Raw genomic sequence first — 17247 nt, 5'->3', positions numbered from 1 at the left:
GTGTCTTTGTTGGGGGTTACATTTTGCTGATGCTTTTATGTTGACAACATGATGTAATCTAACAAATTGTGTCCTCTTTCTATTCAAAACCTCCTGAATACTCCTCAAATAGGTGATTATTTAAGGAGAACATGTTTAGATGTTTACATAAAGCGCAGGTCTGACAGATATCATAACTCCTCTCATTAAGGTACATTTCTCTTATTGTGTTGCAGAGTGTCACCTGATATTCAATGCTGTTCACATTGCTGGGGTTTTCAATAGGTCTGATTCATAGCAAATGTATCAAAAGTCAGATTCTGTTCAGCTCTCTTTGATCTCATCTGCTCTTTGTGCCTGAATGTGATTCATTAATACTCCACATGCAGCACACGCTCACTGTTAAGCAACAAAGACATATTTAATAGTCTTTATACTGGAGGTACAGTTTGGAGATGGAAAACCCTCTATAGTTCATATTCAAGACAGAACATAACTGCGTATAACTGAGGAAAACACTAATGAAGAAATAAACTAATATGTTCTCACAGTGTTACAGTTTAGTCTTTATATTGATTAATAATACTGTTTATACCTTATGATTATAAACTGTATTATTTTAATGTAAGTGATGGACCACTTTACCGGTGTAACCAAAAACATTCATGATGGCCCCATCCAATTCAAGTGTCCACTACAACTGTTATTAAATTATTTGTTTAAGCTTTTTTCTATTCAAATCTTTGTCAATATATTTGGGTTTCTAACCATTTCCTGGTATTTTCTACATTATTATTGGAAACAAATATTTGAGATTGTGAAAAAAGTCTTTAGTTCATATGCGAGCCAACATGCCCAATGCCAAGGCTCTATAATAGGCTCATTTAAACAAAAAGCTGCCTTTAACGACATAACTTACACCTGTGCTGTTCTTGTGGTGACATTTCAAAATGGCTGACGTGATTTTCCTCCACTGAACACGGTCAACAAACGCAATCATATTTTACCGTGCATTTTACTTGCTAAGTTGCTATGCGCCTTTTGATTTGTGACTTCACACAAAGCATCTGTATTGATCATGGGTAAAATAAACTGAGGTCGTCACTAGTGGCATTTCTTCATCACTATGTAAAGACACATCTGAACCAGAATGGAGGAAGAAGTAGAAATAAAAGACACTAAATTATTAAAATGTGATGTTTTTTAAAGAAAGAGCTGTTTGTTCATTTTCAGTATGTTTAATTATTTTTTAATGAGTCAGTTTGGTAGAAACGACCAAGTCAATGAATCATTTATGAGCGCAGGGTATGAATGAATTTAAGCAGTATACGTCATGGTAACACAAGAATCACTCAACATATAAAAGGCAAACTGCAATGTACAATGTGCTGTCTTCTCACCTATACTGTAGGTACAGAAGGAAGCTATAAACATTAACCATCATTTACAAAATAATGTACAAAACATTCTTCTTCTGAGATATCTCATTTTCTCAGTTTTAAATCTGCAACTATAAACATTGTTTTCTTGATTCTACGTATATATATATATATAAAAAAAGGGAAAACAGAACTAGTTGTCAGAGTCCATGTCGCTGTCTCCTCCTATAGATCTGAACTCTTCGCTCTCTTCGTCTTCACTGAGCTGGACCTGTGAGAGCACAGCTGGTCCTCTCCTCCGAGCTTCATCCTCTTCATCTTCCTCCTCCTCCTCGCTGATGCCGTAGTCTTCTCCGTTTCCCATGCTAGAGGGCTGCATCTGGCTCCGGCTCTCTGTCTCCTCGTAGCTGCCGTAACTGAAACAGTAGAGCCGGAAGTCAAACAGGACGATAAGAAGCGTTTCAAGTTAGAATCATAGATTCTAATGATTTTAATGCAATCAAACCCCATTTTCTCTATTTTGCTATTAAACACCATTTAATGTATTTACATGCTGTAATAGCTTGTCTAGTGACACACAGTTATTACTCATACAAAGTTGTTTTACTAGATGAAGATAGAAATCTAAACGTTTACTTTCCATGAAGATGAATTCTCAAAAGAGTAAAAAAGCGCTTGTACGTTTGTGCTAAGCTTCAATGATCTGACTGTTTTTGGCTCCTGGACCAGTTGTACCTGACATTGCTGTCTTCCATGTGAGGCTCATCAGGCCCGTCCCCTTCATATGACATCATGCTCTCTTCCTGCTCCATGCCCATGCGAGCTGTGTCTTGAGCCCTCCGTGGGGGTGCAGGTCGCACATCCAACTCTCTGTCAGAGTCGCTACCGCTTTCCGACAGTTGTATGGCTGTAGAGGACACACAACGACAAAGTGAACATTTGTAACACAATAATGCAGTGGCCTTATATTCTCCTTTAATTTTCCCTGTTTATAAATCGCTCTATTTTTTAGTATATCTGTCACTGTTTCAGTGCTGCAGGCGGACTTACAGGAGAAAGGGTTGTCGCCTTCTTCTTCGCTGGCATCGTCCTCTCCGTCAGACATGAGCAGGTCCTGGTAGAGCACGCTGGCCTGGGCCGGGCGATTCAACCTTCCATCCTCTTCTTCCTCCTCCTCCTCTTCATCCTGGTCATGCAACCTCCTGCGCAGGGGCAGCAACATCTCCTCTTCGTCATCATCGTCCTCTAGATCTCCGTCTGCGTCCTCTGCCTAAAAAGACACCACAGACATATTAATCATTGACAAATAACTTTGAAGTAAGCAAACTGAAAAGTAAGGAAATACGTAAGTAAATAAAATTAAATATTTTTTAAGTTTTTGGGAACTTACTGTCTGACACACAAAAGTTGAACATTTAGAAAGAAAATGATTGTACAGTTGTATTTCCTAAAACGGAGTGAGAATTAAATAAATATACACAAATCATTTTAATAAAAAATCACCCATTTCAAATGAATCAGGTCACCCAACTTTTAAATGAGACTTTTAGGCCAAGACAATGGCATGACATGAAAATTCAAGTAATTATGATATAGTTAATGCACTTGGAAGCAACTTGTGTTTAACTGTACAGCAGTGGTAACTTTAGATCAACAGCATAACCTTTCAATAAATCAATATGGCCTTACAGGAGCAGGAGTCTTAGGTTTGCCATCATCTTCCTCCTCAAAGCCTTCAATATCCACATCTGACTCTTCCTCCCCGGGTCTTCTGAGATGTCGACCCTGATGTGTAAGATAATTAAAGTCTGAGAACACTCTTAAAACAAAAGAACTACTCTCAGTTTACACTGTAATGTTATCTGTAATTTTATTGTGTCAGAAACAACTATAACATGAGCCTGTAATGAAGCTGGGTGCTCTGAGCATAGTTTGAAGAGGGGTGGCATATAGTTGCAAGCCTCGTTTCTGTCTCTCTCCATACCTGCCCCCCTCTCTTCTCTGGAGCAACCACTAGAGGTCCCTCAGAGAACAGGCTGCTGGGCTCTCTAGGCAGACTCCCTGAAGCACCGCTGTCAAACAGATCAGCAGGCTGGCCAACACCACATAGAGCGGCACAAACACACACAAATGGAGAGACAGGACAAGATGGCAGGAGTGAAGGAGAAAGGAAACACTACAGTGAGGAAACTAGATTGTAGAGATAAAAGTCTGGAAAAGGAAAGTTAGTGCAGAGAACAGGTGAAGAGATACAAGGGCTGGGAGCACTACAAGGTGTGGCGAGGAGACTGCTCCAAGGGTAAGTGGCAAGTTAAAAACAGCTAGAGGCCTAAAGTCTATTGACAATGCAGCCAGACATAGATACCCAGGAAACCACCATTCGCCAAGCTAGTAAACAAAAACGGGGCCCTGGCTGCTCTCCTACCTGCGGTGTGTACGGTCCAGGTGTCATTGGGTCCAAACACTCCAAGTCTGCTGCATCAAGAGCTGCTTCTTTAGCAGTCGAGATGTCCTTCTCCAGCTGGGTCAAGTGCTCATCATACTGGAGGCACAAAAACAGGCAACTATTACAACATTGACTGATGTTTTTCCTGCTCATAAATATACTATGAATTATTAGAAAGTCCATATGGAATAATTTTCCAAATTTCACTCTGAAGAGATAAACTTCTTCCTGAAGCAGGGAAAAATATATGTTGTCATTGTCTGAAATTAATCTAAGTGTGTGTGCAAATTAGATGGGAATTTAATAAAATGTGTCACAAAGTAACAAACAAGTCTTCACTGCCAACGTTGCATTTTTAATAACGCTGCATTTTCATAACTAATAGGGTGTGTGAAGTGTGAATTTATTATAAATGTGCATTTTTACAAAATCTCTTCACATTGCTCGCATCATTGCTTTTGAACTGTTCTGATAACACTGTAAAGCCCATCACAATGCAACTTAGTGCATTAAGTAACATTAATAATTAATATGACTCTTCCCCTGCTATTTAAAAGGCAAACTAAAAGAAACATCATACCTCTGCCAAAGTTTGCTTGCACACATTAACGATGTCCAGGGCTGTCTTGGTGTACGGACTGTCTGGACCTGTGAAAGACACACAATGGGTGGTTGTGATTCAAACATCTTTACGACCACTTTTTATAAGACCAACCTCAGAGGTCACAGTAACAGTGATGATAACACTCTTACCATTGTACTTAATACTGTTGGTGTGGATGTGACTGACATCTGACAGGAATGCGTCTCGATTCTGATATTTGTGTTTGGAGATGTTCTGTTGAAACATGAAATACAAACAAACACAAAGGGATATTTTGTGTTAAATTTCTTTGTATTGTTGCTTTTTAAAATATCAAAGTGAGTATTTATGTTTGAAGGATGACACCTTGTGTGACTCTTACCTTGCGGATGCTCTCCAGATCCATGGGGGTTACAATCACCTTATAATAATCGGGCACAAACTTTTTGTTGACAGGATGGTGAAACGGCCACGACTGTAATAAAGAGAGACAGATCAGTAACTTATTCTGCATGTGAACTGATCAGCTTTCTCAAATTGATTGTTTGAAAAGGGTAAGGTGGGATGACTCACATCAGGCACCACCATCATTTTCTGGGTCACGATGTTGTCAAGGATGAAGGAGAAGGCCACTTGATCATCATCATCCAGCAAGGGGTTGATGGCTTTCTCCAGCCTCACCAGCCTGTCCTCTTTCTGCACACACAAAAACAGAGGGTTAATGGTTCATGTGGAGCGAAAAGGGCAGGAAGATGTGAAATAAGACAAAACATTCCCGTTAACACTCACCTCTTTTAGTTTAGAATCACACAGGTCGAGCATGGACTGTGCTACTTGTGTTATTGGATGTTTTGCACCTGGTGGATGGAAACACAAGAGTTTGTCTGAACACTTTGATGTGGGTTGATCGAAATTGATCGTCTAACTGACACCAGTGTAAGAGTCTGTTTTCAAGACATAAACATGTACTCATAACTTTACCATTGTAGGTGGCGCTGTTTTTGACGATAACTTCCACTGCTTCACGGAACTCCTCCCTAGACGGGTACATTCGCTTCCGTACATTCTCCCTCAGCGTCTGCAGGTCCATGGGCCGCGTGATGATCTTATAGTAGTCCTTCACCACCTTGGCATTGACTGGCGTGTGGAAGGGATACGTCTGCAGAGAAAAGGCAGAGGGAGTAAAGGTGAGACAACAGAAGAGTGAAGAAGACGAATGGGTACACTGACATGTTGTTGAGGCAGATGGATGTGTGCCTGATAGATCTTACGTTGGGGTGATCCCGCATGTCATTGATGATGCTCTCTAGCACAGAAGACAAGGTCACCATGGGGTCAGTGCGTCTTCGGTGGATGGCCTTGTGTGGTTTCTGTGAAAAAAAGTTTTAAAGATCAGCTTACGGGACTCTCAGTGTGAAGTGTGTTGGAACAGGCTGCGAAACACTGCTTACATTGAGGTAATCGCAGTGCACAGCGCTGCCTACACGTCTCTTCTTCTTTGGTGGGAGCTGCTGCTTGGGGAACTTGAGCACCAAAGACTTCCTGCGCACCTCATCAGCACTGTAGGAGAAATAAAACAGTAAAAAAACTGCAGGAGGTAGAGAACAAAGTGGACACATTTTTCTTTTTTGAATGCTAGGAGAGGAGAATTGAGGATAATCTGTTACCTCTCGATGAGCTGTTTGCCCAGCACGATCTTGGTGCCCTCCACCTTGATCAGTTCCTCATTGTCATTGTGAATGACTGTTTTTTCCAGCTCCTCCTCTTGCTCCTCTGTCATGGCGACTGGGTTAGAAGGAGGGGCGTTGGTCTGATAGTACAGCGGGCAGAACTTGTTGGTCCTCATGTGTCCGATGGCTCCACAAGCGCCGCACTTAAGCTAGCGAAAACAGGCAAACATTAAGGAACATGACCAATAATTTGCCTGTGTTATCTGATAATGATACTGAAAGAACTATACTATACATTGATTGTCATAGGTTTGCATTTAGCTGTGTACCAAAGAGCTGGTAAAGAAAGTAAAAGAGAGTATAAAAGCGAATCAGCAGGCTTACTTTTACCTTGAGGTCTGGTCTCTCTTTGACCTTCTTGGCCTTCTTCTCTGGGGGTCCCTTGATCTTGTCTTTCTCTTGGTTTCTCTTCAGCCTCCTGAGCTGCTCCTGAATACGCCGGCGCTCCTTCCTCATCTCCTCTCTGTGCTGCTCATCAAAGAGGGCGAACTTCCGTCTGCAACCACAAAGACACAAAGTACCGGCTGTTTTACATTCACTGGGTCAGCTGAGTTTGTGATGGACCCAATTAATTGGCACAAAATAAGCTCTGGTTTTAGCTTTAATAAGCTTAATTCATCTTCACTGTAGAAAATACAGCAACTTCAAGCTGACCTGCTTAAAATTTGATGTATTTCAGACATCCATACTCTTTTGAACCGTTCAGGCAATTTGGACCAAAAATCGATCAGTTCAGATGAAGAAAAGTTAATTCCCAGTTGGAACCATAAACAGCAGGTAGTTCCTTGGCTGAAAGTGCAAACCAAATTGGGCATATCCTGTTCTACAGGTCATTGTGTAGTGTGCGACACCCTCTGTTGATGGCGCATCTTTGATTACAACAGTTCTGCTCACATGAACATGTTGACATAGTTCAAATAATCCTGAATGGATTATTCGTTTCGAGGACCTAAGCTCTTTTGGTGGAAGAGGGGCCATAGAGAGGCACAAATTAAACATTTAACAATATGTTTTTAAATGGATGTTGTCAGCCGTATTAAAACAATTATAAAAGTTGCAGAGCAGACTTTTAAAAAATGTCTTATGACTCACATGAAATCATCATCCTTGGTGGTTCTGATCCTCAAGTAGGCGTCGATGACTGAAGCCTTGCGTACTGTCTCGCAGCGGACATATTCCTTGCCGTCCTCATCCTTGAAGGTGCGATAGATCTTCAGTCGCCGCCCTGTGGCCGAGGAGTTTAAGCTGGTGACAGAGGACGTGTCGTCATCCTTGTGGGAGCTGGTGGATAAGGCGCTGGCTATAGAACAAAGAGACATAAAGCTTACAGTTACAAACACAAACATTATAAACATGTCCTTAATGCACTCTGACTTTCAGAAACTCACACAAGCCTTTGCGCCGCTCCTTGCGCCCCTTGTTGTCACGATCGCTCTCCTCGCCCATCAGCATCCTCTGCAGCTCCTTCCGCTCCTGCTCCTCCCTCTCACGGGAAAGCTGCGAGCTGGTCTTCTTGTTTTGCAGCATGTTCTCAATGTTCTTCCCCATCTCCTCAAAGTCGCTGTCCTCTGCTGAGCTGCTGTCGGTGTCTGTGGAGAGCACCTCTGTCGACTCTAATACTCTGTGGTGGGGGTGCAACAAGGAAACAAACTCAAAGTGTGTTCAGACAGAATCCTTATTAACATATAAACCTGAATAAGTGTCTCACTTGTTCTGCAGGTCAAAGATCCGCTGACATTCTTCCTTGTAGCGCTCCTGGTGTTCAGCAACAGAGAAACGAGAGCCTCTGGCGAACTTGCTCATGGGTCCCTCGCCTGAACGCGCCTGCTCTGTGGACATGGTTCTCACCACGTCAATCACCTCCCAACGTGAGAGCTTCTTGATCTAACGCACATACAAACAGACAATCACTTTAACAAGCCTGAAAGAACTTTCTTGCATTTTTAAACATTAACAAACCTCCAAAACTGTGTAAACACATAACTGCAAGCAGAGCTTTTTCAGATGTTCCTGTCCGAGTAGATAAATGATGTCCTTCATCAGCATTTCACCTTCGTCTTAGTCTTACCTCTTCCTCTGGAACACCAAACTTGCGCAGCAGCTGCTTGGCATTCTTCAGTGAGAGTCTCCTCAGGTCAGCGTCTGTTCCCGTCACCGTCTTCTTGGCGGGCTGTGGCTCTTTGTCATCCTGAAAAAAAGCATAGGATCAAAGATTTCACCCTCTGTACTTACACAAAGCAGAGTATGTGGTGGAAGACCATTGATTTTAGCCGGTCAGACCTTCTGTTGAGTGGGCTTGTTGGGCACTTTGACGTAGGAGAAACCTTCTCCGCAGCCTGTAGGGTCAGCCACACCTGTGACCTCCAACAGGCACTTCCCCTTCATGGCAGAAATGAAGGCCCTTGTTGTGTTCCATGGAGCTGTCCGCACCTAGGATGTATGAGACAGGATTAGCATAGTGACAATCTTCAGAGCTGTTTTTTGTCTCAAGTCTGGCTGAAAAGGGTTTGGATCAATACCTCGTCATCAATCTTCATTTGAAAGTCCTCCTCGTTCTCTTCCTCTGGAGCAAAGAAGGATTTCTCACCGTATCCAGCATCCTAAAGAGGTAGAATAATTTGTAGTGAAGCCGTGCAACAATACTCTTCACTTCAATAATACTCTTTCTGAAATGATTTAGAGGAAAAAACAGTGTTACCTTGAGTCTCTGCTCTGCCACCAGCATGCTATAGTAAGCGCAGCACTGCTCCGGAGAGACCATGGCCCTGATCTCCTCCTCTGTCGGCAATCTGAAGTCAGGCTTCAGCACCCACCAGTTAGAGTCCATCCCTGGCAAGAGGATACTGTTAGACATTTTCTCTTACCTGCAACCTCACTCTAAGATTATTGACTGCCGTATTATAAGCAGTAAAGTAGAGAGTACTTTTTATTTGTTGAGTATGTAATTCAAAATGTAACAACAAAAAGGTCTTTCTGTGTGATAATTCTATATAAACTATTAATTCATTGAATTTAGAGGAAAAAGTGCCAAATCATGATATGCTTTGTTATCTGAATATGAAATTACCCGTATCAGGATATTAGATTTTGGTTATATTGCACAGCGCTTAATTATTGATGTAAACACAACACATTTGTGTCCTTACTGCCCTCAGACTACATCTTACCTGCACAGTAAAATCCACTGCAGGTGTAAAAAGCTCTTTCCCTGCTCAGATTCCTGTCTGTCAATTCAAGGCACGCACACAGCTGAGCTCACACGGCTTCAGACAACACTCTCTGTAACCTCAACATTGCCCTAATACAACACAACTGGGTTAAGGGTTAGTCCAGCAATGATAATGATTACTGCAATGGTGCATGCACAGGGCGGGGAGGTCTACCTGTACGTTTGAAGTCAGCACAGAGTTTTAGTCGTTTCCTGATGCTGCTCTCCGAATGAGAGGGGAAAGCTTTCTTTATATCCTCCATGCGGATTCTCCGGGGCCGATCTTTGCTCTTCCAGAACAAGCGGTAGATGAACACCTACAGAATACAGATGTGACAGGTGAGCACTTGCAACGACGGCAACTCAGGTTTCTGGGAGAGGTGAGGCAAATAAACATACCTGTAGGAAGTCTCGGATGTGAGTGTTTGCTCGCTTGGAGTTGGGCCCTGGAACCTCATACAACGGGCACTCCTGACCAACTACGATAATGTCCACAAGCTCTCGGATGTAGTAGCCGTGTCTCGTTCGCAGGACCAAGAAATCAGTTTCTGGCATCTTGTGCAGGTAGATTGGAGCGCGGAAAAGATTGTTTTCAAAAGCCTAAGCGAAAAAGACATAATGTCTCATTGTTAGCCATGATGACAAAACATTTTCCTCATTTGACATTTAATCTGATTTGTTTTTCTTTATCTCTCGTGTTGTCTAATGTATCTATGTTCTTATATTTTAAATCTTTCACTTTTTATACCTTATGTTTCCTTGTTAAAATGGTATTCAGAGTGGAAGTGCAAAATACATTTTCAAAAACGTTTTGACGTTGCTGACCTGAAGCAGCTGTCCAGGATGCAGAGAACCCAGGAACGGGGATGTGTGGCAGTACACAGTCTCTCCATATTTACAGTCGGGTGCTCCAGGATCCTTTCCAGGTTTCTGAAGAACACAGTAACACCATAATGTGTTTCAACAACTCTATCCAACAAACAAGTGACAAGTGGAATATACTAAACCATTCAGTTACTATTTCTAGAAAATACTAATTACAACATTTTTTTAAAAAGAAAAGGAAAAGAAGGAGAAGAGGAGAAATCAAGAGTAAAAAAGGACAAGGATTAGACTCACCCTTTTGTAGTAGTTTTTGATCTTGGTGGCCATGCCCACTTGCATGATGAGAGGGGCATATTCTTCACTGTACTCTGCCAGGATCAGATCTCCATCTTTTCCTGTCAAGTCCTGTGGAGTTCGCATGAAGAACATGTCTCCACCTCCTGACGCCTGCCGCTCCTGCTCTCGCATCTATAGACACACACAAAACAAATTTAACACATACACTCAGTAAACCATCGTAATAGAGTAATACTGCTAGTTGTAAGCAGGGCTCCACCTTGGCCTTCTTCTTTATGTGTTTGAGCAGCGGCTGGACAGCATGGGGACCGGGCTGAGCCAAAGCGCCAAACGAGTACTTCTTCAGAGTCGGTCGATGAAACTGCCGCAGCTTCATGGGCCCCATGTGAGTGGGGAAGAAGGGCTGCCTCAGCTCCAGCGCGGGGATGGAGTGCTGTTTTAAAGGACAGGAAATGAAATGACATTCTTCACTTCAACTTTTTACATTTCACAAGTTATGGCTTTGTTATGGCTCTCATCTACTCTAACTCTGTCTTTATTTTTGTGGGTACCTGAATGATGTTGCCACCGAAGGTCCCCCTCAGGCCCTGCTGTTTAGGATAGTAGAATTCATCATTGGAGAGGTTCCAGGGGTCCTTCACTTCAGGCTGGGACATGTTCTGAGTTGAGAAAAAGAAACCTTATTCAATAAAGGTAATGCTAGTCAAACATTTTCTATCTTTGAAATGAGTTATTAGAATACCAAAATTTCACAGCACTGATATTGAAGAATTTAATCGCCTCGGGCATATGTATTCTTTCAATTTCATTTCACCATAATCTGTTCCTTTATCATGAGGCCTTGATCTTCATCATAAGAGGCATATTTTACCATTTTCTGTTTCAAATGACCCACATCTCCACTGCAGAAGCAGCCCTTGTAATCTGCTATTTCATATAATCAAGCATGAGCCGTCGCCTACCCTGATCAGGCGGCGTACCTGCTGTGGCTCGTCTTTTATCACTCCAGTCTTCCCCAGCAGGATGCGGCTCTTTTTGATTGCCGTTTCCTTCTTGTTCTCCTTTGATGGGGAGTGCGACGTCATCTCCTCCTTTTCATTGGGCATCTCTACAATAGGAAAATAGTTTGTCAAAGTAAGCAGACTAAAAATAAAAACATGAACATGTATGGCTTGCAGCCATGCATCTCAGTGTAGTAACAACATGATTCTTTCAGGCACCAATAATACAGATCCCCTGTAGTCCCTGCAATACTGGTTTACAGAATTTGCACTTTTTTGAGATGATACAGGGGTGTAGTGTATTGTTTCCATCATATAAAAAACGAACGCTGCAAAATGAATGAAACATGTACGCACATAAATGTATATTTTGTTTGAAAATGGCAAAGTAATCCCATCTCCTTGTTATTGTTATTGTTCAGCTTCCAAAAACATGATGTCCCCGTAAGACCGTTAAATCTTCAGAAAGGTCACACTGTGTATTTTACATCAAATTCCAAAGCAAGATGTTTGAAAAAGCCAAACAGAAATGATGAAGCCCGACAATAAAGGAATTATGAATATACCTAGGATAATATTTTCATCATTGGGGTCCAGTGTGAGAACAGGTGGCATTAGCAGGTGATCCATCTCCTGGTCATCCCAGATAATGTTATCTTCCCAGCGACCGTACACCAACTCCTCGTTGTCAATGGGGAAAATGGAGAACCAGGGAGAGTCTTCTTCATGAGAGGCTGCGAAGGGATAGAAATCAAAGAATTCAGAAAATTAGCAGTCAGCTTGTGAGATAAAAAGACCTGGTGGATTTATTATTTGTAGTGCAACCTAAAAAAACCCCCCCACCTTGACTATCATGGCTGTTTTTTTCCCGCTTGGAGCCAGAGATTGAAGAAACTTTGGGCATGGGTGGAGGCGTAGGTGGCACCAACTGGGAATTACTTCTAGTCAGACCTGTAAGATTAAAACACATTAGAATATGTTTTTTAATTGATCAACAATTTTATTATGTTGATAGTCTGCTCTTTGTAAAAGTCACTTTTTAAACAAAATAGGGCAAACATTGATTGTTTAAACCTCTCCGATGTGGAGACTTTCTTCTTTTCCTTGTCTTACATACTAGTGAAATGACTATATTGGTGTTCTGGACAAAAAGCAATGTGAAGGAGATTGTGATGATAATTGTATCAACCAAATCCACGTTTAAACAAATTCTATGCAGAAGAATTGACAATGAAAATAATAATTAGTTGCCAAACTGATACAATTCTCTTGATGTATAGGCTACTCCTCAACTTTGTTTTAAGTATTTAAAAGAAGGATTCATTTTTGATATCGGCAGGGATCTTTTTTCTTCTCAGTCCTTTGGTCTTTAAAATGTTCAAAAACAGTTTCACATTTGCTCTACACACATGAAATATAACAGCACTCTGCTCCACCATCATTACCACTGTACACTGACACTTTGAGAATGTTGTGAGGTGTTAGCTGCCTATGTGTTTTGCTGCTACAATGTCTTTCAGGTTTTGTACACTATTTGCATTGCAAAAACAACAACAGCGCTATTTAAGTCTGTATTTGTATTTCCTGGTCTTACCCTGCTGTGCGTTATAAGCATTGGCATTGCGGGTCATGCTAGAAGGCAGCCACCCCGCCAGACTGGCTCGCTGAGTCTTGGTGCCCTTGTGTTTTATGTCCTCCCCGTTCCAGATGATATCGTCCTCCCATTGCAGTTGAGTGACCATCAGGAAGAGCTCATTCTCAAGGGTTTGTTTCTTCTTATCTCCATCTCCATCTTCTTCATCATTATTTTCATTGTCTCCATCATTGCTGTCTTGCCTTAGAATCTAGAGATACATCATGCACAATATCAGCAACACTTTCAGTGTAATTTTCGTGTTATGGCTGCAGATGTTCATGTGCATACCTCAGGGGCAGTCTCTATTATTTCTTGAGGTGCGTCTTGCTTCTCAGGCTCACTGGACTCCTCGTCTTTTAGCCTGAACCCGTAGTTGAAGTTGCTTCCGTCCTCAGAGACGCCGAGCATGTCGTACCACAGCTGGGCTGGACCGTATCTCCATTCTGCTACTTTAGGTCGAGACTCGGCCTCTTTGTCTCCATCACCACAAGTCTGCGAGAACTTCGATTCTACTGGAGCCATCATGGTTATCTGGGCAGCACAGAAAAGCGTGTGAGGTACCGGTTACGATTGCATATTGACAGAATACTACCAGCTAGTACTATAAAAACACTACCATGGGATATTTACCTCATCATCAGAGAGACACTGCTCTGGGGGTGGAGGGGCAGCGTACTCGTAAATCCATCCAGATGTCTTCTCCTGACTCTGCTCGGTAGGCTCTCCTTCTGGAGGAGGGGTCCCCGGCTGAGGGTCTCGGTGCTTCCGCTTCTTCTTCCTGCGGGCGCTCCTCCAAACTGATGGCATGTTCTTTCCAGGACCGAACAGCCGTAAGAACCTAAGCACCTGGTAATACATCCAACACAGTTGGTGTTAGCGAACCCCTTCATTTTCAAATGATGATGAAATAAACCTTTAACATGTGTAATGATACATTTCAGCTCAGGACTGTGTCTGTAATGATGCTTTACCCTTCCAGGCCTGAACTCTGGGAAGAGCTCTGTGACACCTGGCAGCGCTTTGGCGGCATCTTTCTGCATGATGCCAGCAAGAGGGAGGGTGAGTCTATCTGGGGGTCCTCCAGCCCCTAAGCCCTGACAGGGACGGTCAGTTTCTGACTCAGAGTCTGAGGAGCTGCTAAAGTCAACCTTATCAGCAGTAGAGGATGGCGCGATGATGGAGGGAAGGATGATGCCATCACCCTCTTCTCCAACTGTGATGAGACAGTGAAGCAACAGTAAAGTAAAGAAAATCAAACTTCATCCTCAGATAATTGTGATCTAAAACACTGGAACATACTATTGTTGGTAAATGATCATGTTTAGTATCTGTTCTTCAGAGTCAAACTAAACCTGTGTGATTTCACTTCCTTAAAGGCTCCAGAATAGCAGTTCTGTAAACAGGTTAAACCTCTGTGGAAAAGGGAAATTTCTCTACAGGGACTAATTATAAGTCAAAATGTCCTCACCATTTGTGCTCTGAGGGGAGGGTTCATCTTTCTTAGCAGATGTTGGAAGACTTGGCGGTGGTGGAGGAGGCATGAGCTTTGAATCAATGTCCTCGCAGTCTGCATCGTAGTCGTCCTCATCATCTAAGATAAAAAAAAATCTTAAAATAAATGATATACCTTAACACAAAGTTTAACAACATTTTGAATCCTTGGGAGGGATGAATAAAAGTTATGGTAAAACTGAAATGCTACACAGTGGAAAAAAATACAAAAAGAGTTGCTTGGACTAAAAATATCTTTATAAAAATGAAATTAGTTCAGATTTCTTTAAAAAAAAAAAAGGAAAAAAAGAGGGATGTAGGTTGATCACCTGTTTTCCTACTGGGCTGCAAAGTCCCCATGGCCTGACGATACTTCTTTGTCTCATCCTCAGCAACCTCACTGATGTCAGAATAATCAACTGCATCGTCAGTACTTTTCACCCAGCCTAGATGAAGAGAAATACCGAAAATGAAAGCCCATCCTGTGCCTAGCAAAATTACTGCAAAGTTGCCTTTAATATTGAACCTGACCTGCTGCATCCACACTACCAGAGTCTCTGCCTTCCTCTTGATCTTCCTCCTCATTAGCAGTGATCTCTGTGATGAGTGAGCCCAGACCCAGAGTACCCAAACCAGCCAAATGCTTTTTGGACTCCTGGGGTGATAAGACACAGAACAGAATGTAGATTTAAGTAATCGTACCAAGCGTAGAAAACAGTCCTGTGTATATAATTTAAAGCATGAATTCAATGAGTTTGGTGTACACCCACATTGTCCAGAACACTGTCATCCTCTAGCTGTCCATCTTCGTTGATGTTTCCAAAGAGGAAGCCAGTTAGCGAGAAAGGGCGACCTTGGTCGTCGTCACTGTCGGAGTCCGACATCCTAGATAGATAACAATTAGCTACAGTTTAGTCATTTGGCCCATCTTCTTATCCTGAATGGATTTACATGTTAGTGAGAGACATCACTGTGGTCCTTGAGTGATCCTGCATGTCTGACGCACCCACACTGAATCTCACAACATTGTAGCTACAGTAGTTGTGCTTTACTAAGGTTGCACCCTGCTGAGGTTTTGATAACGATATTCATTTCATGTAATTTTCCTCGATTAGAAAAACGTCTCTTTACAATAAACCTCTTGAATGTCAATTTCTGAACTTAAGCTCTGTAACGGCGAAACCTAAACATGTAACTGAGTGCAGCCTTAGCTAGCTTCGTTCGCTAACCTTTAGCTAGGTTGTAGCTACATGGTGAAAACAAACTATCAGACTTGTCTAAGATGCAACTTACACTTACCTTTCGGGACCTGACTTTCAGATATTGTAGGCTCGGGTTTTAGCCAGCTTGCTGTATCAGCTGAAGGCTAATGTTAAGTAACGTTACGATTCATTAGCAGCTCAGTCAAGCAAAGTTAGCTAGCTAATGTTAGATAGACAAAATAACTTGTAATACGTTAACTGAAATCTATGTAAACATATGTTCTGCGTGTGCCTGTAGCGACTCTGCGATGTCAAAATTAAAAGACGCATAGATTATTTTAATTCATTCTTTGCACACGCTGTTTCGATATAAACTTTTGTTTTTATTTGTGTATGTCGGGAGCACTTCAGTACCGCCACCGCCTGCTATGCTAGTTAGCTAGTGTTGAAATGACCCGGATGAACAGGGTGAGGCGTTCAAGCACTCCCCGTAACGTGGTAATAATGTCACGTTTAGCACAAAGAAGGAGATGCAAAGAAGCGGACTATCCAGACGTATTATTTTGCAATACAGCCTAACATAACAGAGCGCCACTGCATTTGGTGAATTTCTGCCCGCAATTGTCCTATAAAGTCTTTCATTTTCTTCTTTATAAAGTTGTATTTTCCCTAAAATCCTCCTGTTCTTCCGAGGTGATGCATTTCACGGTATGCTTTGTAGCTAGCAGTTGTGTTCAATGTCCAGTGAATGGTAACAATTCACTGTGAATTCGTGCACACATTGGTCATATGATGGGACGCCGGTGGTTGTAACTCAGCATACACTCAACCAAGTACTGCACTTTACTTGAGTATTTCAATGTTATGCTTTTTTATACTCCTACTGCTCTACATTTATCGTAGCCTACTTTTTTTTACTCCTCTACATTTGTCTGACATCTTTAGTTACTAGTCACTTCTCAGATGACCTTTTCCATCCCCTTTCTGTCCATTGAAAACCATGTATACACATGAACATCTTTAGCCATAACATGTATGTATCTCCAAATGTTGGGATGTTGAATATTTGTGATACACTGAAGGATGAAATGTTAATTTTAGGATTATAAAATTCTACTTCTTTAGCAAAGTAACCCTTTTCAAAATGCTCTTGAATGAGCCGGTCACATTGCTGAAAATAGGCTGATCTTTAAATAATGAATAAATGTGGTTACTGAGGGCACCCTCATGTGGGGATAAACTGAAAACTTTTCTTGCTGGTTGTTGCAGCTTTCCTTGTCTCGCAGCTACAGTAGAGCTTCTTTGAAATATTCCAGTGAGGATATTTTCCCCAACACATAATATAAACTACTTAAAAGGTATTTTTTCCTTATTGTATTTGTGCTTGTACTTGTAAAGTGCTAAGAAGCCCTCAACCTAAATGCACTAATTTAAAATATATTGGTTTGTTTACATAATATATATAAGAAA

General features: G+C 41.9%; 1 protein-coding gene across 9 annotated transcripts; it reads right to left on the bottom strand.

The window, feature by feature from the left end:
* Positions 1-1212: 1212 nt before the first annotated feature.
* taf1 (TAF1 RNA polymerase II, TATA box binding protein (TBP)-associated factor) lies at positions 1213-16203 on the bottom strand. 9 transcript variants are annotated; one of them, XM_084373661.1, is made up of 42 exons: positions 15875-16203; positions 15346-15460; positions 15107-15230; positions 14905-15021; positions 14553-14675; positions 14056-14297; positions 13715-13930; positions 13373-13615; positions 13043-13292; positions 12292-12399; positions 12015-12182; positions 11410-11555; positions 10999-11106; positions 10707-10880; positions 10445-10618; positions 10151-10255; positions 9725-9925; positions 9501-9642; positions 9285-9341; positions 8816-8946; positions 8637-8717; positions 8398-8547; positions 8186-8305; positions 7826-8001; positions 7506-7738; positions 7210-7417; positions 6442-6613; positions 6055-6266; positions 5839-5947; positions 5659-5757; positions 5369-5546; positions 5177-5244; positions 4961-5083; positions 4770-4862; positions 4558-4642; positions 4385-4452; positions 3784-3900; positions 3343-3450; positions 3048-3143; positions 2409-2628; positions 2094-2265; positions 1213-1774 (listed from the first exon to the last, which is right to left on the bottom strand). In XM_084373661.1, the coding sequence occupies exons 2-42, from the start codon at positions 15457-15459 to the stop codon at positions 1552-1554; spliced, it is 6054 nt and encodes a 2017-aa protein (XP_084229787.1). In that variant the 5' UTR covers position 15460; positions 15875-16203; the 3' UTR covers positions 1213-1551. The 9 variants fall into 9 exon arrangements, with proteins under 9 accessions (XP_084229787.1, XP_084229788.1, XP_084229789.1 ...); XM_084373662.1 differs by having other exon boundaries at positions 6448-6613; XM_084373663.1 differs by having other exon boundaries at positions 11428-11555.
* Between the last annotated feature and the right edge of the window lie 1044 nt (positions 16204-17247).

The sequence above is a fragment of the Pagrus pagrus genome, assembly GCF_965226575.1.
Source record: "Pagrus pagrus genome assembly, chromosome: 14".
Taxonomy (NCBI): Eukaryota; Metazoa; Chordata; class Actinopteri; order Spariformes; family Sparidae; genus Pagrus; species Pagrus pagrus.
This window is presented reverse-complemented; position numbering and strand designations above follow the sequence as displayed.

Excerpts from the sequence above, each read along its gene's own strand:
- taf1 (XM_084373661.1), bottom strand. The coding sequence starts at position 15,459 with ATGTCGGACTCCGACAGTGACGACGACCAAGGTCGCCCTTTCTCGCTA. Across the intron at positions 8,002-8,185 it reads TTGGTGTTCCAGAGGAAGAG|ATCAAGAAGCTCTCACGTTG; the intron begins GTAAGACTAAGA and ends TATGTGCGTTAG. Across the intron at positions 2,266-2,408 it reads AGGCGACAACCCTTTCTCCT|CCATACAACTGTCGGAAAGC; the intron begins GTAAGTCCGCCT and ends TGTCCTCTACAG.